This window comes from Arctopsyche grandis, chromosome 9, assembly GCF_051622035.1.
Source record: "Arctopsyche grandis isolate Sample6627 chromosome 9, ASM5162203v2, whole genome shotgun sequence".
Taxonomy (NCBI): domain Eukaryota; kingdom Metazoa; phylum Arthropoda; class Insecta; order Trichoptera; family Hydropsychidae; genus Arctopsyche; species Arctopsyche grandis.
Genome location: NC_135363.1, coordinates 4,130,563 through 4,155,971, shown reverse-complemented (window position 1 = coordinate 4,155,971; position 25,409 = coordinate 4,130,563). Strand labels below are relative to the sequence as shown.

Here is a 25,409-nt window from a genome sequence, read left to right as displayed (position 1 = left end):
GTGCCTATCCGAGTGGATCTACCTCTCTCCATTTCGGATTTGTATGCAGGACACTTGGATGATCCTGCCATGTGTCGTTCGTCCGTACCGTGGTCTTTGCAGACAATGCAGCACAGACTCTCTTTGCATTTGGCCGCTCTGTGACCAACTTTGCCGCATCGGCGACACAGCTGGGACCTGTCGCTTCCGCTGCAGGTGGCTGCCAAATGTCCGTACTCCTGGCACTTGTAGCAGCGGACCGCTTCTATGTGCTGTCGTACGTGGCAGTTTAACCATCCTACGCGTAGCTTACCTTTTTGTAGGATTTTCTGGGCTTTGTCGATTGCGATCTTTATAACTGCGACTTTTGTACCATTATGTACATTGAATAGGCTGACCACTTCAGCCTCCTCCAATGTGAGCGGTCCCAGTTCTGTATTGAGGGCGTCCATCACATCTTGGCGCTTTTCACTTTCATCCAGGTCCCGCACCTCTATCTTCATCATCGGCGTCATTCTCCTGACCGTTGCGTCGTCACCTAGTGCTGTCTTGATGACGTCTGCAAGCGTTGTGGGGTTGCCGCCGTTCTTCTCCAGCTCTATTACACTCATTCCACAGGGCACGTACGTGCATGTTCGACGACGTGAACTGATGTGATTATTGCTCGCGACTGGCTCGGCTTCAAACAATGCCTGAAGGTGATGCTGTACAACGATCTTTTTGTTATCGAAGCGCTTACCGAAAATGGACCACGCGCTCGAAAATGACTGAAGCTAATTCCAAGCCGTCAATTAAACGTTGGGGCTCTCCCTTTAAGCTTCCTACTAAGTATTGGAATCGGGCCATTTGCGAACTCTCGCCGGCCATCGCGGCCATGAAGCGCTGAACAAATATATATTTCTTCGATATATTGATTCACCACGTTTTAATTGGGGTTTTGTTATATTTCAATGAACTGGCTGATGAAGTAAACCTGCCGAATTTGACGCATGGTACCTTGGTCGGCTTTCTTTTTGAAAAGGAACTGCAGTGGCTTATGGTCAGTAAATACAACGAACTTGCGTTACTTTGAAATGTTTAATGCCCTGAAATATGGCGGTAAGCTCCCTGTCGTACATGCTGTACTTGGTTTGGGCGTCTGTCAGCTTTTTTGAATAAAAAGCGAGTGGCTTCTAGACGCCGTCTTGGCGTTGTTGGAGTACTGCTCCAACACTACTATCTGAAGCGTCGACTGCGATTGAGAGTGGCGCTTCCGGGTCCAGGTGTACCAGCAATGTCGCGTCTGCCAGCTGGGTTTTAGTCTTTAGGAATGCTTCTTTGGTGAGGGTAGTCCAGGCTACCAGGGTTTTGTCGTTTTTTCTAAAGTCTTTCAGGAGGTCGTTCATCAACCTTTGATTCTCCGTCGCGTGGGGAATGAACTTCCTATAGAAGTTGACTATGGCTAAGAATCTCCTGAGGTCCTGGACTTTTCGAGGTTTGGGGTAGCCTCTGATGGCTGCTACCTTTTCCGGAGATGGTTTAATTCCGTTTTTCGTGATCTGATGGCCCAGAAATTTCACCTCTGGTTTGCCCAGCTCGCATTTGTTGGAATTTATTTTTACTCCATAAGCCTGGAGTCTTTCGAAAATTTGTTTCAAGTGGTCTTTGTGCTGGGTTGGATTCTGTGATGCTACAAGTATATCATCAATGTAAATAAAACAGTAATCCAGTCCTCTTGAGTACCTCGTCCATGAACCGTTGGAATGTTTGCGCTGCGTTCCTTAGGCCAAACGTCTTGCATGGGAATTCGAATAGGCCGAATGGTGTGGTTATTGCTGTTTTGATGACGCCTTGTGGCTCCACTGTAATCTGGTGGAACGCCTTCACCAGGTCTATAACTGAGTATATTTTATTTTATTTTACGGTCAAGAAAAAATTGACCATTTTACATGTTGGAAATAGAGAAAGAAAAAGAAAAAAAATTAAAATGAAATATAAAAGAAAAATACACATACATTCATATACTACAAAATAAATTACATTATATTAAAAAAATATTTAAATAAAATAGATTTCATGTTATATTTACTAACAATGAATAAATCGACCATGGATAATTCGTTTCCAACTCTGTGCAGTCTCAACATAGCTGAGTTCAATGAGTAATTAGTGGTAAACCTGGGCATATCAAAAAGATGGTTACATCTAATTGATCTACCCGGCACATGGAAGCACACTAAACTCACCAAGTCAGAGCATTTAATAGTGCCATTAAGAAGACCACACAGAACTGAAATATCGTTAATTTTCCTTCTGTCATATAATTTTAGCAAATTAAGTTTCCTATAAATAATAACGTTACTGACATAGTGATTATGACTTTTAAAAAATTTAAATTTGATGAATCTAGTGAACTTTATTTGCACTGACTCTATTATGTTAATTTGTTTCATTAAATAAGGAGACCAAATGGTAGAATTGTACTCTAATTGGTTTCTAACCAGAGTGGTGTATAAAATTTTAATCGTATTTACATTTTTGAAGTGAGTACTATTTCTTATTAAGAAACCAAGTGTTTTGATGGCATTTTTTGTGATAAAATTTATATGAGAATTAAAAGTTAATTTGTCGTCAAAAATAACTCCTAGATCTTTAATTAGCGATGATGATGGTAATGATTCATTATTTATATGATAATTATAAATAATTTTGTTATTTGACCTACTGAACCTGACAACAGAACACTTCTTAATGTTTAAATATAATTTATTAAAAGAACACCAATCGTTTAATGAGTTTAAATTAGTTTGTAAAGTAGCACAATCGTTAGTGTCTTTTATACATTTAAATATTTTTAAATCGTCTGCAAATAAGAGCACTTTAACATCATTAAATATATTTATAATATCATTTATAAAAATATTGAATAGGACTGGTCCCATGTGAGATCCTTGGGGAACGCCACTAGTTGGATTAAAGGAGTAAGATTTAGAATGGCCGATTTTAACTAATAATGATCTATTGGACAAATAGCTCCGAAACCAGTTTAGTAATACACCGCTGATTCCGATACTGTTTAGTTTATATAATAAAATCTCAATATCAACTTTGTCAAATGCTTTACTGAAATCAGTGTAAATTGAGTCAACTTGCAATTTAACAGATAAGGCACTAGAAATAAAATTTTCATATAATAATAAATTGGATAAGGTAGATCTACCATAAGTAAAACCATGTTGTTGTGGAATAATAATGTTATTAATGAAAGGAATAAATTCGTCTAATACTAAACTTTCAAAAAGTTTTGGAATAGTTGATAGTTGACAGATGGCTCTATAGTTCATTACATTATGTTTATCCCCATTTTTATGGAGAGGCATTAAATAGCCAGACTTCCAAGAATTGGGAAATATACCAGTGGAAATAGATTGATTAAAGAGATTAAAAAGAGGATAAGTTAATACATTGGCACAATTCTTGATAAAAATTGGGGGTATGTTGTCAGGACCCGCAGATTTAGATATATCTAAGGCATTTATTTTGTTAATTAATTTTTGAATAGATATATTTATAGAATGTAAAGGTGAAATCAGGACATTATTATTTACAATGCTATAATTAGAATTATTGTTGTTGTTTTTGACATAGATCGATTTGAAAAAATCAGCAAAAAGATTGACTGAATCATTAGTATTGTCAACAAATTTACCGTTAAGTTGAATGTTTTCTGGTATATATGTTTTATTGTTGTTTAATTCTTTAGTAAATGACCAAAAATATTTGGAATTTGAATCAATGAATGATTCTGTTTTTTTAATATAAAGTTTAAAACATTTGGATATATGTAGTTTACACAAAGCTCTTAGTTTTTTGAATTCAATATATATGTGTGTAGAGTTATAAATTTTGAATAATTTGTGCACACTTTTTTTTTATGTATTAGGTTTTTTAATTCGGGACTAAACCATTTTGGAAAAAAATGCAACTTATTTTTATATTGAGGAACATGGTTGTATATACAAGAGATTAATAATTCATTCAGCATAATGACTTTTGATTCAAAGTTAATGTTATCGTTTAAGAACGACCAATTAGTGACATTTAATTGGTTCATGATTTCGTTATAATCGGCTCTGTGAAAATCAAAAATATTTTGCTGAATTAAAGGTAGATTAGTAGATTTATTTAAAGTAATAATAATATCTAGGGGTGGATGATGGCCATCCACTGGAGATAGAACATCATGAGATTTCATAACGTTAGTGTTTTTGAAATTGGAAAAAACTAAATCTAAGACACGATCATTCAAGTTGGAAATAGTATTAAATTGTTTAAGACCTAAATTTAAAGATAAATTTATAATTTCTTGATGAATTGGAGAATTTTCATTCATTTCAAGGTTTTGCCAGTCCAAATTTGGTAGATTAAAATCACCAGTTATTAAGAATTTTGAATCAGGATATTTTAATCTGATTGTTTCAATATTATTTATAAAATTATTATATACACTAATGTCAGAGGATGGAGGGATGTAAACACAACCGAATATGCACTTTACATTGAAAATTTTGGTTGATATAAATATTTGTTCGATGGAATTGTTTGTGTTGATGATGACAGATGATGAATGAACTTTTTTAATAAGAATTGCCACGCCACCGCCTCGAGTCTTCGTACTGGTGTTTATGTTTCTATCATATCTATACATATTGTATGTATGAAAGTTTAGTTCGGAGTCATTTATAAGGTTGTTTAGCCACGTTTCTGTTAATAATATGATGTCATATGCGGAAGCAGCTATAGCATTTTTAAGGAATTGTATTTTAGATATAATGCTTCGAACATTTTGGTAATATATTGTTAGTTTTTTGTACTATTTTTATTTATTATTTTAGGCACTCCATTAAAATATTTTATTATTAAGTCACTTTCACCTTTGTCTTTTCTGGTATTCATTTCGATCCACAAATTGTTTATATGTAGTCTTTGCATGTACGTTAGGTCATTTTTTATTTATACGGGTGTTCATCAGGTTGTTGAGTTGACTGACGGGCTTACTCGTTTCCTGATTTTTTAAAACTGCACGGTGGTTTGCATCTGTTCGCGCGGTTTCCGTACCTCTGGTGGAACCGACACGTGTCGAAAGTTGTCTTGTTGTTATGGGGGCCGCGGTTTGAGCTCTTCGGTCCTCTTCGATCTTGCGCATCAACTGTTTTGGAGTTGAGACCCCTTACATTCTGGTACAGAATTGTCATCCGACTAATCTTGCGCACCATATTTTTGCGATGGTGCAAGGCTACCACGAAATTTCCACGGTTTGAATGCTATACCAGTGGGCCAAAAGTCCGGTACCAAGGCACTCGTAAAGGCAGCTTCGACGATAGATAGTTTAAATGATGAGTTTACATTGGGACCCTTAGAGTTCAATTTCACAGCTGCAGCATCACTGGTTGGCAATTTTAGGTTAACATAATTAATTAACGATTCAACGGTGGTGTCTTTATGTAGATAGAAAACATGAATAACTTTACTATTTAATAGGGTGCTAGTCGATCCAGTTCCAGTAATTAATTGCCTAGAAAGACGAGATAGCGTGGTGTTCTTAAGGGAATCATCAGTAACAGCACCACCAGTAGCAGAGGCGACAGCAGGAGGAATAACATCTGAAGCGATGGTATCGGCAGGGATAGCATAGACAGGAAAATCAGCTGAAGAAACGGTCGTAACAGCATTAAGAGAATCTGCACCGAATTTTGAAGCTGCACCATATGATGAATACAATAATGGCAGTTTTGAAGATGGTGTTGTTGTTATTGTATACATTTGACAGTTGTTAGGTGACGTCAGCGATGCACGTCGACTCATTTGGCCACTCTGCAACGCATCGATATCAATGACATTGTCAGATACTTGGCGAGTAGAATGACGCGGACCCATACGTACAGGAACATGTGACGTAGTGGATAGGTTCAACATCGCATTCAAAACTGCGCTTTTTATCGCAACTGATGTACTCTTCTGATGATGCTTCACCTCAGACATCTCTTGAAGCAGTAGGTCGAGTTTGGACTCAACAGTCTCCAGGTAGTGCTCACTGACCGATACAGCAAGGTTTTGTATCTCCATTGTAGAGGTTCTGATCATGCGAATCGAATCAGCAGACAAGCATTTCCGCTTAGGGTCAGGACCAAGGGCACTCAAAATGCAAGTTTATTTATTTATTTATTCAAATAGCAAAACTGTTAATACATACAATACAAAATAACAACAAAAAATTATAAAGCCGAGGCTATCAAGTCTTCGCGTCCACATGACTCAAAAAGTCTGTCGAGCACGTGTTGCTCGCGGTCGCCTTCATCTGGAACCAAACATCTGATGGTCGGCTGTCGCTGATTTGAAGGTTCGCCATCAGTTTGTTGATGCGATTTTCGTGGCTGTCCGAGAATGCCTCTACCAGTCTTTTTTGGGCGGTTTCATATCGGCTTCCTTTCGCCTGCTCCAAAGGGATGTCTCGGATCAGCGGGAGGAACTTATTGTCGAGGAGTCCCACGACCGTGGCAAATTTCGCCTCGTCCGACTTCATAAGCGCGCACGAAAACTGTGTTTCGAGTCGTGCGAACCACAGCTCGGGCTCTTCGTCCCAGAAGGGCCACTTTTATCGTTTGTCTAATATTTGCCATGTCACTTCATAATTTTCTGGAGTGACATTTCAATTATCTCAAACTCATTATCTAATATTTCTGCTTGATCATTGTCTTCGATTGTTTCCAGATATTCTGTATGCAAATTGACTAGACGGTCATGTGATACTTTGATGTATTGATAGGTCAAAACGATTTTTCTATCCTTTTTTTAAATCTATTCAACATCGCATTCAAAACTGCGCTTTTTATCGCAACTGATGTACTCTTCTGATGATGCTTCACCTCAGACATCTCTTGAAGCAGTAGGTCGAGTTTGGACTCGACAGTCTCCAGGTAGTGCTCACTGACCGATACAGCAAGGTTTTGTATCTCCATTGTAGAGGTTCTGATCATGCGAATCGAATCAGCAGACAAGCATTTCAAGTAATATTAACACTTAAACATTACGCAAACAGCATATTTATAAATACAACTAAACTTCTTACCAAACACTTAAACATTAGTATTAGGCGGTGAGGTGAGCGCCAGCGCGTTTGATGCACTTGGCCTGATGATTACAGTTTTTCGACACTTGTCCATATTATTGGCATGTGAAACACTGAGTTATGTTTATTTGAATAGCTTACTACACTGACCTTAGTGTAGCAAACGTACCGGATTTCCTTGATCTTCTTTGTGGCTACGGATGACTTGAAGAACACCAAGTATAGCTCGGTGACGTTGCTTCTCAGCTCCTTCGTCTTCGTGTGTATCATTTTAGATACGGAGAATCCCTGGTTGACGATGTCCTCGTTTATGTCGGCCTCGGGCAATTTCGGCAGACCAAGGATGATGCTTGTGATCTCTTTTTCCTTGTTCCCGAAGAAGATAAAGAATTGTTGTTCTGGTTTTAGGCCACCAGGAAGTTTGTAATAGATTTCGGTTGTCAATACCTGACACGGAATCCTGAGTGGCTCCTCTGGATAACCCCCCAAAAGCTGTGTCATCCTTTCCTGTTTGAGTTTGCAATGTGTGAATTAGAGTCTCCATTTTTGATCTAATGCTACTATGAGCGTCATTGACCATTGCAGCACAGGCAACTTGGGTTTCTGCAAGCCTCATTTGTAAATTGAAAAGATTATCATTGTTCTTCTGAACAGAGACTTCCAAAACGTGTACAATTTCACTTAGATCATCAGTGATGGCTATGGTTTTTTTCTATGGGTACATCAGATTTGGAGCCCAATCGCATTAGTTCTAAAGCAGCTTCTTCTCTGGTGTCATCCGAATAGCCTTTTGATCTAATTACTAATCTTAAAAAATTGGCTCTTCCCCTTTTCAATTTGTTTTCAAAGTCTAGTCTAGTATTAGAAGTGCAGGATAAGTGGGATTTAAATCTCGTTAAGTGGGCAGTCCACCCTGAAATTATATGTCATAATTTATATATCAGGTTTAGAAATAATCTGCACATATCTTACAACGCATGGGCGTCGTCGTACGTAGCTTTGCATATTGGACATTTATCCTTTGGAGTGGGGCATTCTAGGACACCTGTTAGTTCCTCTTTTATTCCTGTTGACATTGGGATCAAATTAGTGGATCCCGAAGCAGTGTCTGAGCTAATTTCCAAAGCTCTAAGCCTCGCTTCGATAGGGGTGTTGTCCGAATTATCTTTTTTTGAAGATGTCACCGCTTGAGTGCTTCTTTAAATATAATTGAAAATCGTTTGGTATTTAAAGGTATTGGTCTTTTTGTATTTATCATAAAAATATCACTAATACTTACGTCGGCTTGTTGATTTTAGATCTTAGGGGTTTTCCTATTCAAAATATAAATATGTCTTAACTTTGAAAGTATTTCAAAGTAGTTTCAAATTTTAGTTGGCACATTTTAGACATGTTATTGCAATTCCACCATTACTAATTTTTTTAACACCCTGTATTCCTATTTTTAGTGTATCCGGTTTAATTATTTTTTTACATTCTTCTTTAGTTTTATTTGTTTGTTGAACTTCTTTTGGTATTATTAATGTAACTTCTTTTTTCGCTGCCTCAGCGTAATTTATTTTTTTATTGTCGTTGCTTTTTAATAGATTGATGTCTTTTTCTATATTGTTTTTCAAATTTTTAAAATCACTTATAACATCCATAAATTGTTCCTTATCACTATTTTCTTTTTCACATATATATTTAACTAATTGTTTTACTGAATTAATTATAAATGTCTTATTATCATTCGATATACTGTTACTTTTTAACCACTTAGACGCCCAGCCGATATGGTATAATAGATACGGCTGCTTGCGCCTTAAGGCGCTTTGGGCAGCTAAGCGGTTAAGGTTAAAATGCCCATAATTTTTTTTTCCAATCGTAATTGCTTTACTTATACGTTCTGAAGCCATTGTTATACACTTAAAACATAAACATAATTATATATTACAAATTAAAGTATTTTTTTTGTTTTTATTTTTTTAACTGTCGGTTTTTCGGTCAGTTTCGGAGGACCGAGGGTATTGCTTGTATTCTCTATTTTCTTCTTCCTGAAGAACAAATACAATTGTTTTGGTTTCAGACCACCAGGAAGTTTGTTAAAGACTTCAAAACTTTTACATTGTTTTGACCTGTCATTGTATTTACAATATTTACAAGTCTTGGAAATATTATCCTGTTGATACAAATATTTAGTATTGCAGGGTATTAGTCATTTTAAATATATTTGTGACTTGTCGATCGACCTTCACACATACACAGTTGTAACAGTACACGGCGAACAGGACATGAATATTATACTATTTGGATTTGTTTTCGCAGTTCTGTTCCAAGAAGATATCACCGTGTGTCCGTGCACCGTGCACTCAATTGGCTCAAAAACAATTGCAAATTCTCGATTTATCGGTCAGCACGATCAACACCATTCATATTTTTGTTTAAGTCCAAAATACAGTTTGACTTTCGGTGGGGCTTTAAGTTAACGCACGGATGTTGCTTAAACCATTTTTGTTTTATGGTATAGCGAGTGAAACGACAGTGTTGTTTCATATACGCTTTTTACTGTGTCAGTCGGGGAGGAAATCTAGTGGATCCACAATCATGGTCGAATCAGTCCCAGTGTTTTGAGAAACACTTTCCCCCAAATTTCTCCGTCTCTTTTTGGATTCTTTTGGGTTCATCCACAAACTGTCCACCTTTTAATCTCTTTTTGCCTCTTGTTCGGCTATTCCAGGCTTTTGTCTTGAAATAGCCGTAGGTTGTACGTTAATAGCCGACCTACGGTAGTGCTTCGCCTCTTTACCCTAATTCATTAACCATTCATTTAATTGTTTTCGTCTACTGCGAATTGCCAAATTTTCAATCATGGAATCTATATTTTTCATGGACGTATTATCAATATTACACATTATATTGGATTTTAATGAGTTCAAAAATGTTGATATCTTTTCCATCTTAACTTCATGGTCATTGTCTTCCACTTCATCTACTTGGTTTTCAACAAATATATTTTCCACAATTGAATTCGTATCAGATGATTCGTTAAGATCTGAGATATTTTCTATAGACCTCAATGGTCTATATAATTCCTTTTTCGAAGCACTTTCAACCAAGGCAGATGAATACCTGTCTTAATATAAAGCACTCGTTTGCAACGAACTTCATGTTTGTTTAATTGTTCTATGACATAAGGGTCATCATTACAACTAAGGAAGTCCCAATCAAAGGTAGAGTTACTTATAAATGGTAATGCGACTTCAGTCCAAAACATCATTATTGATAAAAAAATAAATAAAAGCTGTTCATTGTGAATTATCATTTTTTCATACATACCTAATTTTGGTACGGGAGTGAAATTAATAATAATCATCAGTATTGATAAAATAAAAGCTGTTCATTGTGAATTGTCATTTTTTCATACCTACCTAATTTTGGTTCAGGTATGTAGCTTTTATGTGACAAGTATTGGAAGATTTACATAATCTTAACTATTGGTTACTCGGTGTTGTCTCCAATTCTCGATTTTGCGAGAAGGTCCTCGCAAGCTTTTATGGATGTAGATCCACCTTAACTGTTGACTGCTACGTTGTAAGCTGGATTTAAGAGAAACTGGAACTGTACTTTCTATACAACTTCACTATTCGTTGGTTTTTTGGAAAGCCATCTTACACACCTTCGTAACAATTCCATTTTGCGAATGCGAAATGCAGCTGATGTCCCGACGATTGAGGGTGGCTGATATAAGTTTCTTCACAAAAATTTATGACATTTCTACAGAAAATAAATCGAAGTTATTGAGTTGATCAAATATATCGACGACCTCGTGTAACCGTTTTATTTGTTCAATTTATGCACCTATATATCAACGAAGGCTATCACTGAATTATTTGTCTTTAACTATTTTCACGTTTAAGTACAATTAAAAAGTAACTATGTATGTACGTATTGTTATGCGCTTTTATGTTTTAATTTGGGTGTGTTATTGAAAATGTATTCACTTAAATTACACTTGATTTATTTGAACTGAACTGAATTAGAGTTTGATTTGCTATTACTTTTTTTCGATTGATACTAGTTCGGTACTTGTTCGATGTTAAATTTATGCCAACTGGCATACCAAAGGTGCATCTCATATACTGTTTGTTATCTTTGAATTTTTTATTATTTATTGAATATGTATTTATAAAATTAAAAAAATTAAGCTAGTTAATATGATTTACAGGCGCTTTTAACACCCATTGGCGGTAAATTAATATACATATATTACTTAGTAGTGAAAAAACTGATTGTTAATACTAATTATGTAAGTCGACATGACATGAAAATTTATTTGTAATTTTTTATTATATTTTTGATATTTATGTAAAATAAACTAAATATAAGTACTATTGTACCCATGAGATTTAGCAGATTTGTTTCCAGTGTGGATCCCGAATATATTTCATTGTTTAAAAATGTAATGTTTGCCTCTAAAAATGTTAACTATATCATAATTATTGTGTATTAAAAAAAAATTCAAAACTTTTTAGTTGTTTCAATTTTAAAAATGTTACTACTTGCACCATTTATTTTCATTCAAATTATTTTAAAAATTTTTATATATTTATATACATTTTATTTTATTTTTCAATTAATCATGCACACTCGCCTAACAGATTGCTGCAAAGCGGCGAGTGTGCTAAACATATTAAGACTCGAGAAATTATGTATTACATATTATTATTACATACGTAATTATAACAAACATACATATCGAAACAACACCTGACATCTATGGTCAGCATAGAAGTAGAATACATAGAATGGTCATTGTTAACAAAAGTATCGTCTAAAAGCGAGCCATCGAAGAGAAAGACGGAAAGTCAGAAGAGAGATAAGAGAGAGAGAGAGGCGAAGTTTAGCAAACAATGAACAAACTCTGCCGTGCAGAGTTTTTGTAGCAACATTTTTGGAGGCTGAGAAAGATTCTATGCATTCTACTTCTATGAGGGTCAGGCATTACAAACATCGTAAACAATACGAATAATAACATTTATTTTATAAAAATACGAAATTGTTACATTCAATAATCATCTATGGAGAGAAAATCTGGTGAAACCTGAGAAATAAGAATAACTCAAGGTTTTAGCAATAGAAAATTGGAGATAGGAAAAGCCAATTTTACGGGAATCGTTTCAAATCAGAAAAATTGACAAATTCTGATTAGAAACGACCGACCTCGACAAACCAAGGTCTGGCCAGCAACGAGACTCCAGTGGGAACCGAACTCATGACACCTAGCACGAGAGAATACAACACTCACTACTAGACCACGCTGCTGGTGATCTAGTGGTGAGTGCTGATATTTAATTTACCTTTATTTTATCTTTCAAATCAGGCCTGAGCCAACTGCAGCCTAATTTTGAAATTTTGTGCGGCCCGCCAAATTGTTGGTTATTAAAGAATCACTTATTTTTTATATTTAAATTCCTTTACATGCCAATAAATAATGTGTTTATATAAATAGTATTTTACTTGCAGCCCGCCGTTCATTTTGAATTCCTAATGCGGCTCTTCATTCGATAAGTTTGCCCAGGCCTGCTTTAAGTCTTCACAATTTTGGTTATGATTGGTTTGAAATTTTGATTTGTAAGTGGAGACTTCTAACTGATGCTAAAATATGAAATTTTGTTTCATAAAAGATACTAATGATAACAATCTGACTACGCCAGTTGTTCTCTAGAGTGAGTATCAAATGAAACACAATGTTTCCACATATCTTAGTCTTTTTCTCGTGTTCAGATAAAATTAAGTATGTACCTATATTTATAAGATTGTTACGGGGACAAGTAGGAGATGGTGTAGAATATTATAGTCACAGATTTTATCAAATGATTATATTCTTTAATTAGCAGTAAATATAAACGAGATTAATGTACAAGTTTGTATTACAAGTTACTAGTCTCGAAGTGCTAGTTAGGCAGTTTAATCACAAGTGCCTTGTGAGACTGTTTGATCGCAAGTAACTATGTAGTAATCACAAGTTACTAGTAAGGCAGTTAAATTACAAGACTGTTTTATCGCAAGTGATCAGTTAAAGTGTTTGATCGCAAGTGATCAGTTAGAGTGTTTGATCGCAAGTGATCAGTTAGAGTGTTTGATTGCAAGTGAGGTTCAATAGATCTAACATGAGCATTTATACACAAAAGAATGATAAGTTTTAACCAATCACAGAATGTTGGTAAATAACAAAGTGATTAAGATACAGAGCAACATCCATGTGTAAGACAGTTTTAATATTTGATTTATGTATCCTTTGAGAGTATCGAGACATTTTTGAGTAGATAAACAATTTATCATAGAGATAAATAGTGATAATAATATTTGAGGGTTTACATGTGTCGTGGGACAAAATGCAACTATAGCAATAAAGATTATTAAAAGTAATACTTTGGATTTTAACAGGTCATTAACTATGTCGTCTTATATAACAATCGTGTTAGAAACTCGCATAAATTATAATAGATAAAAGTTGAGTAGATAGGATTGAACAGAATAGTTGATTGTACAGTGTGGAAGCAATAAAGATATTGAAAGTCTCATAAATAATGAGGGATAACTTTAAGAGATAACATCATAAGTAGTTAAAAATGAAACAGATGTTCAAACTTAAGGTTAAAGGGTATTATACATAAGTATATACATAGGTTGTAAGATCCTACCACATAACAAGATAAAGATGAACAGCCTACATACATACATATGTTACGGCCAAAGTATGTATACATATTTACCAGTTGTAATATATTTTATCGATTATTACAATCTGACTTATCAGAATCAATCATGTAAGTATTCACCAAGAGATGTTCCACTATATATGTATACCTAGAAACCAGGGCTGCTGAGTTACTATAAAATTTACAGACTTCAACTGTAACTCTTACCTTAAGCTTCAACTCCGACTGACGAACGATTTTAGTAAGATCGAATAAAATAATAGCGATTTTCAAAATAGAAAAAATTAAGGGAAATCTTGTCAAAAAGTCAACCTTGGCCGAACTACCTCCTTCGAACTAGGGCAAAGACACCATAAAACTCGCTTCAGATACGCAATCACGAGTACACGGGAAATCCCAAGGAGCGAAGTAACTACGCATCAAACATAGAACACAAAGGAAGACCTCGACCCGATGGAATCTTCCAGAATGTGATCTCACCAACCCAGCTAGACGTTGAACAAGCAACACCTATATAAACCAGCGCATTGTCCCCAGGTGCCAGTGAGCATCAGGAACTCGACCTGGCTCGTTCCAGCGAATCACCTACCTACTTCGCTGTACATACAAATACACCGGTATTAATCGAGTAATACAGATTCTCTTCAAAACTCAACTGAGTTTCTATACGCCGGGATACGGTCGAAACCTTTAACCCGCCCTATAATATTTCCACGGTAAACGGATTATTCCGCAAAAAGCTATCTCGCGCACGTTACTAAAATCTCGATCACGGAACATTAGAAACCAGTGGGATTTGAACCCGTGACCACTCTGTTCAAAGCATTATATGCTAACCACCAGATATTCCGTATTCGCGATTTTTGTGGCAACGGTTATCGTGCGCGTGATCGCAAATTGCGCAATAATCCATCTACCAAATTTTATTGAAAAAATGCAAATATTGATAGTGGGTATGGTTGATAAAAACATGTTTATGTTTAGCGAAATAAATCAGTATCAACTGACGTTTGTTGATGACAGTGAGCGCGCGTTTCGGCAGCTATATTGAATTCTTATTGTTTTTATATTTATTATAGTTTTCTATATAGTTTCTAGACCTCTAAAGGGTACGTACAATACTTTGTTATTATTGCTTGGTTTTGAGTTGGCACCATTATCTTATAATTATTTATAGTATATTATATACACCATTATCAAAGAGTCCTGGCACTTTTTTTTCAAAAAAAAAACCCTGGTTATTGTTGAGAAACAGTTTTTATATTATGATGTTGAAAACTGCAACAAAATTTTCATGTAAAGAACTGGATATTCGTCTTGGACAGAAATCAAATTCAAATTCAATATCACAAATTCCTACATATGTATAACTCCCATGATATTTTAAATTGTTCTAAATATGAAGAAATAGAATCAAAAACATCTTGTCTTGTCGTATGCTTGGTTCTTTGCAGTCATTTGTAGCGAAAATATTGATTCACTATTTTGTTTTCATTTACAAAACACGAAACGGACGAATCCTATTTGAACTATTTCGAGGATTTTGCTGTTTTTACCATATTTTTCACGGTGCACTGGTGCACCGGTTAAGAAACACTGCACTATACTCTAGAGCAGGCGTCTGCAACCTGTTTTGTCTGCGGGTCAAAATAAACAAACATTTAAAATAATTATCATTCATTCGATTTCAATTTTTTTGTCCCCAGATCTAACTCATTGTGATAGTTAAGTTCTACTTCTGTTTTAATAAATTTCATAATTGTTTTATATCATACTCACGCGTTTTCTTTATTGCATTGCAGAATATGGAAGTGTTCCAAACTCTTCGTTTAAATTCGCGTACTAGATTAATTGCACGTAATTACTTACTAATGCCGGAGAAAATATATGGGGACAGACATTCCTGGTACTGCAATCGGAGGAGAAGTGAACATTGCGGAGGTCGAGCATTAACAAAGCTTGTTGGAACAGACCACATACTTCTTAAATTTTCCGAACACAACCATCCTGCTGCACCCCACGAACTGCAGGTGAAACAATTAGTGGACAGGATTAAGGAATACGCCGAAAGTACTGAAACTACAACAAGAAAAATAATACAAGATGCGATGGTTTCCGTACCAATCACTGAGCTCCCAAACATGCCATCTTACCAGGCTTTAAGGGCAATGATACAAAGAGTTAGGAGAGACAAAAGACCCAAAGATCCGCAAACGTCAGCTGAGATAAACGTAACGCCTGCGTTAAAAATTACATGTAATAAACAACCTTTCTTGATTATTGACGTTACTTTGGGAGATGATAGGATTTTAGTATTTTCAACAGTGACTGACTTAATTCGATTAGCTCAGGGCCATTGGATTATCGATGGCACCTTCAAGACTGTCGCACCCATATCCTACCGGCTGTGCACAATTCACACGAAGGTGGGTTTATCAAATGGTAGGATATTACCAATAGTTTATATATTAATGACGTCCAAGTCTCAGGCGGCTTACGTGAAAGCGTTTGAAGAAATCCGGAATTTCGCGGCTGGTAATGGAGCAACGTTAGCGCCACAACTCATCATTTCCAATTTGGAGAGGGAAGCCATTAACGCTACCGAAACCGTTTTTCCAGGAGTGGAAAACAAAGTGTGCTTTTACCATTTTGAGCAATGCGTGTGGCGCAAGATACAAAGCTCCGGATTAGAAGTGCAATACCACGAAGAGTTGGATTTTGCGCTTAGCATAAAGCAGCTTAAAGCTCTGGCTTTCGTACCGTGGGAAAATATTCCCCAAGCGTTCGACGAGGTTGCAAATGTCATGCCCGAGGGGACTCATGCGATTGTGGAGTGGATGAAAGACCACTATGTACACGGCAAGGAGCAGGTTTTACCAGACGGTACAGTCACCCGAACTCCCCCACCATTTCCACCAAAGATGTGGTCTCTGTATAACTCGACAACACATGGAATACCACGTACTCAAACCGATGTCGAATTCTGGCATAGACGTTGCGAGGCATTCATAGGTAAATCCTATGTTGGTATAGGTAAAATGATTGAATTCTTTCAAAGAGAGCAGCACAAGGTGGAAGATGTTGAACTAATTTCGAAAGGCCAATCACGTCCAGGCCGGAGAAAAGAAATAGAAAAGGGAAAGAAAATTGCTGCAATAGTGGGGAAGTACCACACACGCAAATTGTTAGATTATTTAAAAAGACTTTCGCCCTATTTAGATGTATGTTTCCGATAAATTAACATAGTATAACTTTCTCACATTAAATATAATTAATTGATTATTTCTATTGTTTCAGTGAATGGTTATATGCCTTTTAGGCGAATGTTCGATTTTAAAATACTGCGTTTCTCTTGTCGGTAAGCATCCATTTGAACCAAACCAATTAAGTACATGCATAATTCGTGTTGATGCATAGTAATATAATTTTTCTTGTTTCAGACATCCCAAATGTCTCCTGCATACAGCAGCATCAGTCCAGTCGATTATGTTTCCCCAAACTGGGGCGGGGGGGGGGCTCTGATGCCTCAAAATTCGATCGCAGGAATAAAGCATATGAAGACATTTTGCAAAATTTTACAACCTCTTTTGTTTATATGAAGGATATCTTGATAAATTGCTCAAAATGGAGTTGAGCAATTCCTGCTTTTTATAAAAGAAGAATATTCGACTAAATAAGCGTCAGATTTGATAAAAACATTGCCCAGTTTAGAAATAATTTTATGGATTATATAAACATTACCTACCAGTGGCGTAGCTAGGTTTTGACAGGAAAAAAGGCAAGATAATTTATATAATTTATATTTAATTAATATAAAATCACAACATATAAAAATAAAGTAAATACGTAATAAAAATATGATATGAACAAAATTCAAATAAAATAAAAATAATGAATACTATAAAAAAGAACGAAATTCACAGATCGAATCTTCGCGTCTTTATTGTAAACATATCTAACATTTATATCCTTATGAACATTTAATAAAGCAAGTCTATTTAGTCGATTTTCCGACATCGTATTTCTTAAATATGTTTTTAGTCGTCGTAGTGTGGAAAAGCTCCGTTCAGTTGTGGCTAGAATTTTTAGAAGTATGTCAATATTGGGGAATATTGAAGGATTGCAAATTGCAACTGCAGCTAGTGCGTTTTTCTTGGTCGATTTTCACTAGTACTTACATATATATTGCCACCACATTTCCAACTCTCCAGTTAGAATGCAAGGCCCACAAAATATATCTTGGTTGTAAATTTCCCGCAAAGTCTTTATCTTATTTTTTAAAACACTTGATGGGTGAGCCTTTTAGGGCCTCAGCACACTCCGGCGCGGGTCTCCCGTTGCGTACACCAGTACGTCCGTTTTCATACAAATGAGCGATAGCCGCCACACTCTGCGGACCGCCCGCAAGCCCGTCGTGCGAACCGCAGGCCTCTGCGGATGTTTCAATTCCGCGTGCGGTTGTCAGTCGGTCATCAGCGCGCGCATTCGTGTACAGCTTGAGTACTATTAGGCATTCTTCTCAAGGAAGTTCAACACAGCTCAAAAAGCAGCACTTACGATCGAGAACTCACCGCAATCTACGAATCTGTAAGATATTTCCGACACTGGCTAGAAGGACGACAATTCAAAATATTGACTGACCATAAACCTTTAACATCAGCCTTCACGAAGCAAACAGAATCAGCATCACCAAGACGCCAACGCCAGCTAGACTACATTGCCCAATTCACAACAGATATAGAACACATCAAAGGTGATGACAACGTTGTAGCAGACACCCTATCGAGAATCGAAGCCATAACAATACCTCCAAACTTAGACATAGAGAAAATCATAGCTGAACAACAAACCGACGAAGAACTTTCACAACTACAAAATTCAGACACGGGACTAGAACTACGCCACCTACGATTGACAAACATAGAACAACCAATTTGGTGCGACATATCTACTGGCAACATAAGACCGTACATACCCGCATCATGCAGAAAGCCAATCATCACAAGCTTCCACGACCAAGCACACATAGGACCAAAACCAACACTTAAAGCTATACAAACCCGCTTCGTTTTGACAAACATGAGGAAGGAAATACGAGACTACGTACGCACATGCATTCCATGCCAAAAAACCAAGATCTCTCGACACACGATGAGCCCCACCCAAACAATAACTGTTCTTGACGCCAGATTCAACCAAATACATATCGACCTCATCGGACCACTACCTCCTTCAAGAGAATATATGTATTGTTTGACAATCATAGAACGTTTCACCAGATGGCCAGAAGCAATCCCCATCAAAGACATAACAGCAGAAACAGTTGCAAAAGCACTCCTGGAAAACTGGATTACTAGATTCGGCGTTCCAGCCACCATCACAACAGACCAAGGACGCCAATTTGAATTACATTTATTTTCACAACTTATGAAAATCATGGGAATCAAACGTTAGAGAACAACAGCCTACCACCCGCAATCAAACGGGATAATAGAACGATGGCACAGAACACTAAAGGCATCCATCAAAGCCTGCAACACAGACAAATGGACAGATGTTTTGCCCATGATACTACTAGGACTACGATCAGCGGTCAGAGAAGACATTGACTATTCTCCCGCACAACTGACATATGGCACAACACTTCGTCTACCAGCAGATCTATTTTTAAACACACCACCCGAAGACGCATCAACATTTGCCGGAAAACTACAAAAAACCATGCATTAGATAAGACCCACGATACAACACCATGGACAACACAAAACTTTCGTCAGCAAACACCTTCACGACTGCAAATACATCTTCTTAAGGACAGACTCAGTACGCGCACCACTACAACCACCATATGAAGGACCATACAAAGTTTTACGACGAAACAATAAGAACATGTGGTTAAACATAGCCGGTTCAGAAAAATCAGTATCAATAGACAGATTTAAGCCTGCATTTCTACAGAACCCGGACACACTGCCAACATCACAAGAACAGTCACAACCAACTTCGCAAGAACAACCACAACCAGCACAAGATGAGACTCTACCAGAAACAACCACCAGGGCAGGCAGAAAAATAAGATGGCCAGACAGACTAGACTTATGAACACATCAAGATTCCCACAAATTCGCACACAACGCTAACGCTCACGGAAGAGCCACGTGGGAATCCCAATTCACTAACAACCGGAAATTAAAATAATAATAAATAAACAAGCGTCAACACCCACACGCTCACTCTAAGATCGTAAACAATTACACAAATGCGTCACCCCCTCCCGAACGCCAGACGGTACACTCATCAGCCACACGTGTAATTCTCAGAAACATACGCCAGATGTTACTTCCTGTCAACAACCACATGTGTACTTCTCGGAAACCGACGCCAAACGTTACTTCCTGTCAACAAGCCACACGTGTACTTCCAAGAAGCAAACCCAGTAAACACAACCTGCGGTTCTCAGAAACAATCGCCAGTAACCAAGTCACGTGGACCCCCAAATACCATATAAAAGTCCAGCCCAGCCAACTTCGTTCGACATCCGGCATCTGACCAGCCACCACCACACTACGTTGACCTGGAGGATCAACCAAGACTACCGCCAACACTTAGCCGAATCCAGCCGCTTCGAGAACTTCCCGAACTCAGCCGACACCAGCCGTTTCGAGAACTTCCAGAACATACCCGCTTCAACAACATATGTATACACTTGTATACTCTAAACCTAATAAAAGGCTTTACCCAAACATACAGAATTTCAAACTCAGAAAACAGACGAACTTGTCTATAAACCCATGGTGGACTGGACAATTAGATCAGTCCCCATAACTGGTGACCCCAACTTAGAACTTCGTAGCCTTCACAGCAGCCTACAACGCAGTCAACATCGCAGCCTACAACGCAGTCAACATCGCAGCCTACAACGCAGTCAACAAAGCAGCCCACATAGCAGCCTACATAGCAGCCTATATCGCAGCCTACATAGCAGCCTATATCGCAGCCTACACCGCAGCCCACAAAGCAGCCCACATAGCAGTCAACAGCGCAGTCTTCATCAACACCACTGCTCACATCATGTCTGTAAACGGAGACGACAACCCAGTGGACCCGAACGAGATACAACAGAATCAACCACAACCCTTGGAAGCAGCCCGCATCGCACTACGTCTACCGGCCGTATTTAAAGAGAACATCTCGCTATGGATCGGCATAGCGGAAGCACACTTCGACAGTGCACGAATAACGATGGACAGTACGAAATACGGTTGCCTTGTCACCGCCCTGGACTACGACACCCTCTCATTCGTCAGTGACATAGTGACAGGACCCAACTCTACAGACAAATACCAGAAACTTAAAGACACATTACTAGAGAGACTTGGAGACCACACGCCTTCTCACGGGTTTCGAACTAGGCGACAAGAAACCATCACACTTGCTAAGACAGATGCAAGAGCTAGCCGGGCCACAACAGAGAGACTCACAAATAGTGAAAACGTTGTGGACACAACGCCTTCCAAAACACGCCCAGGCCATTCTCAAGTCGATACCAGACCCAACTTTGCAACAACTCGCCCTCACGGCAGATCAACTGATGGAGGTCTACCACAACATAAGAGGTAAATGCAGTAAACCAGCAGACTCTTCCACACCCAACAACACCAGATCCTATACTGCTCGAGATGGCCACCCAAATTAAATCACAACAACGTCTCCTGATCGACCTGGCCAGAGAGGTTCATCAACTGAAAATCAGAAACCCCTGCCAACAACAAAACACGAACTACAGCCGAAGCCAAACCAGAACCATGAACACCCACCCAGGAGGCCGATCCAGGACACGAGGTAGATCTACGACACACGGAGAACCTTGCTATTTCCATCACAAATTCGGAAACCAGGCACAAAAATGCCAAGCACCCTGCACATTCCAAAATACGGAAAACGAGAGCGGCGACTCTCAGAAACGGCAAACAGAGCGCCCGGTACCCAAAAATGCCGACTAATAATCTGGGACCGATCAATGGACCAGAATTACCTAATCGACACTGGTTCAGATATATCAGCATTACCAGCAATTTTCAAGAAACCCAACAAATCCAACCACACCAGCACTCAGTTACACGCCGCTAATGGAACCATCATAAAAACATACGGTTCAAAGGCAGTAAACCTCGACCTCGGACTACGTAGGAACTTCAACTGGGAGTTCATCATAACCGATGTCAACCGTGCCATCCTCGGAGCCGACTTTCTAAGCCACCACAACTTACTCGTCGACCTCAACAAAAAATGTCTCATCGATGGTGTAACAGGACTGACTACAGAAGGACACACCATGACCATACCTTCACCTGGACTCTCAACAATAGCCAGCACCGACGAATACCATCATATTCTCACCCAATTTCCATCTGTTACAACACCACAGCTGGAAAGAACAACGGCATCCCACAAAACGCAACACTACATAGAAACATCAGGACGACCAGTGTACTCCAACGAAGACTAGCACCAGCCGCCCTAAAAATCGCCAAAAAAGGAATTCAAAAGCCTTATAGAGAGCGGAATTTGCAGACCATCAAAGAGCAACTGGGCAAGCCCACTCCACATGGTCCGCAAACCCAATGGTGATTGGCGCCCATGTGGCGACTACAGACGTCTGAACGCACAGACAACACCTGGCCGATACTCCATTTCGCACATAAACTACAAAACGCAAAAATCTTCAGCACGATAGACTTGATAAAAGCCTATCACCAGATCCTGTTACACCAGAAGACATACCGAAGACGGCCATCATCACCCCTTTCGGTCTTTTCGAATTTATCGCCATGCAATTTGGCCTCTGCAACGCAGCTCAATCTTTCCAGAGATTCATGCACGAAGTCGTGGGAGAACTGGAGTTCTGCTTCGCCTATATCGATGACATCCTGGTGGCATCAGCCAATAAGGAAGAATACGAGAGGCACATCACAATTGTCATGCACCGCCTCAAACACTACGGTTTGGTAATCAACGTTGAAAAGTGCACATTCGGAAAATCAGAAGTGTCCTTCTTAGGGTACTTAATTACTTCCAACAGCGTTAAACCACTTCCAGAAAAGGTACAGACCAAAGCAACATTCAAAACACCGGAAACCTACAAATCACTTCGACGGTTCCTTGGAATGATAAACTTTTACCGCCGATTCATCCCACATGCCATCAATTCACAACAAGCCTTGTTCGACGCAACCGCGGGACACAAGAAAAAGCCCCAAGCGTTCGATGAGGTTAAAAATGTCATACCCAAGGGAACTTATGCAATCATGGTGGATGAAAAATGAAAGAGTATTATATTCACGGCACGGAGCAGATTTTACCCGACAGCACAGTTGCGTTAACCTTTCCCTTACGGTGCTAAAAAATTACGCGTGCAGCGGTGATGTCGACTCAGTCGTTCTAGAAATTCGTGATTTTAAAGTCTGATAAATATTAATATTTAACCATTTTTCCTTCTATTCATGACTATAGTAATAGTCCGTATCTATATAAATGAATATATATGTATCAATATTGGTAATATACTGCTAAAAACGATCTAAAAAGCATGAAATTGAAGACGCGTGAACGACAATCCAAGAGGGCCGCCCATCTCCAAGTGAGGACGAACACTAGGCCCCCACTCCGCGACTCGCTGATCAGTGATCACGCCACATCCGCCAGAATTACGCGATGATTCAAAACCTATGCGTAAAAATATATTCAATTTTTTCATCAAATAAAATAAAATATGTTTATATGTACTTTTCATGTATTTATTTTCACAATAATAATTTTAATACACAAATACATAAATTGATAAAAAAAAATGAGAAGTAAACGTAAATAAAAAAAATATAAGACAATAAGAAAACGTTGAAAATTAATTGATAAATATAAGTATTCATCCTTGCTATAATACAAGTAGACAATTACAAAAATTACAAAATTCACATGAATGATAAAAATATAAATTGTATGTAAATGTAAGTAAAGAACAATAGCATGAAAAATGTACGAAAACCGAATAACAATAAAATTAAATATTTGTGTCCATTACATAACAATCAGAGCATGAAATAATTTTTTGTTCAATTCTGTGCGTTATACAAACAGGCTTTTGACAAATATGGCACAATAGCCGAGTTCTTTTTTTTATCATTGGATAAGGGCAGAATCTACAGTTTCTCGTTTGCACTCTAGAAATGGTAGATGTATTCTCCGATATGCCTTCTTGCGGAATGTTAGTGGAATGTGCTTCTAGTGATTGTCGATCATACTGCGATATAACCATATCAATAGCATCCTGTTGTTGTTTATGGAATTTTACTGTACTTTTTTTTCTCCTTACAATATTGGGCATAGCTAATTCCAAACTAAGTTCTCTAATAAATAATTTTCGTCGACTTCTGTTATTCGCCTTCCATTCTGGATATTTCTGCGCCCATAGCAAATATGCATTTAGCGCAGCTATATCCAGCATCTCCATAAACACTCTAAAAGGCCATCTTCTTGTTGATCTTGCACAAGAAAACTCACTTGTCATTTTATCGCCGGTATCTACTGCGCCTTTTGTTTTATTATAAAACATTATTATTTCCGGCTTCTTTTCTTCATGACTACTCACTTCACTGTCATGAAATTGAGTAGACAATAGCAAAACTGCTTTATTTTTTTTTGGCACATACGAAACTAATGTCTTGGTTGATGTAAAACCAAACAAGCTACTGTGTAAAAGTCTATGTTTCGATGGTAAAAATTCTTTGGGAATTTCCCGTTTATTTTTACGTAGGGTACCAGTTAGAGTTAGCCCTTTATCTAAAAGGCTATCAGCTAATGCCACCGAAGTAAAAAAGTTGTCCGTTGTTACACCTCTATTGGTGCCATATTGCGGTTGAACTAAATCCATCACTACACGATTCCCTTGATTTATCTCTCGGCAATTATTAACCATACCTGTATAAACCTGTATATTTAATATATATGCTGTTGAAGAGTCAGCCGATACCCACATTTTTATTCCATATCTACCGGGTTTCGACTTCATATACACGCGGAATGGGCAATTGCCTCTATAGGTAGCCAAACGTTCATCCACAGTAATGTTGCAACTTGGAGAATAATTACGTTTACATTCTTCTACAAATTCATTAAAAATTGTCCTGATAGGTTCTAATTTATCAGACGACACGTGTATTCTTTCTTGTCTGGTTTCTTTGTCGTCAAAACGAATTTGACTGAATATTGTGATGAACCTATCCCGAGACATAGATGCCGTAAAAAATGGTTGGCAAAAAGCGCTGTCATTAGTCCACAATTCATTTAAGCTTAATTTTCGGGTCCTGTTTCTGCCAGACGCAAGCATTATTCCAATGAATGCAAGCAATTCTTCTGCCAATATCGGCTCGATAATTTTCGTGGATGTACGATGTAACTGACGATTCGTTTGTTCACATATTTCTCTCACCATATTTGAATTTATAAACAAAGAGAACATTTCTCTAATAGTATTTACAGTAGTGCTACCATTTATAAGTCCTGAATTTTCGGTAACAATATTGCACTCTCTACGTCTTGAGGATGATGGTGGTAATGAATTC

At 37.8% G+C, this 25,409-nt stretch overlaps 2 protein-coding genes across 3 annotated transcripts; both read left to right on the top strand.

Annotated features, from left to right (window-relative positions):
- Nucleotides 1-14,764: 14,764 nt before the first annotated feature.
- Nucleotides 14,765-17,566, top strand: LOC143916571 (uncharacterized). Of its 2 annotated transcripts, none has more exons than XR_013260984.1 (4): nt 14,765-14,897; nt 15,591-17,009; nt 17,086-17,146; nt 17,229-17,566. XR_013260984.1 is itself a non-coding variant. In XM_077437720.1 (4 exons), exons 2-4 carry the CDS (start codon nt 15,594-15,596, stop codon nt 17,086-17,088), a joined length of 1,356 nt encoding a protein of 451 aa, XP_077293846.1. In that variant the 5' UTR covers nt 14,765-14,897; nt 15,591-15,593; the 3' UTR covers nt 17,089-17,141. The 2 variants fall into 2 exon arrangements, 1 of the variants encoding a protein (XP_077293846.1); XM_077437720.1 differs by lacking the exon at nt 17,229-17,566 and having other exon boundaries at nt 15,591-16,214; nt 16,278-17,009; nt 17,086-17,141.
- Nucleotides 17,567-21,808: 4,242 nt separating this feature from the next.
- Nucleotides 21,809-22,297, top strand: LOC143917240 (uncharacterized). Its single transcript, XM_077438725.1, has one exon. It carries the CDS (start codon nt 21,809-21,811, stop codon nt 22,295-22,297), a length of 489 nt encoding a protein of 162 aa, XP_077294851.1.
- Nucleotides 22,298-25,409: the final 3,112 nt, after the last annotated feature.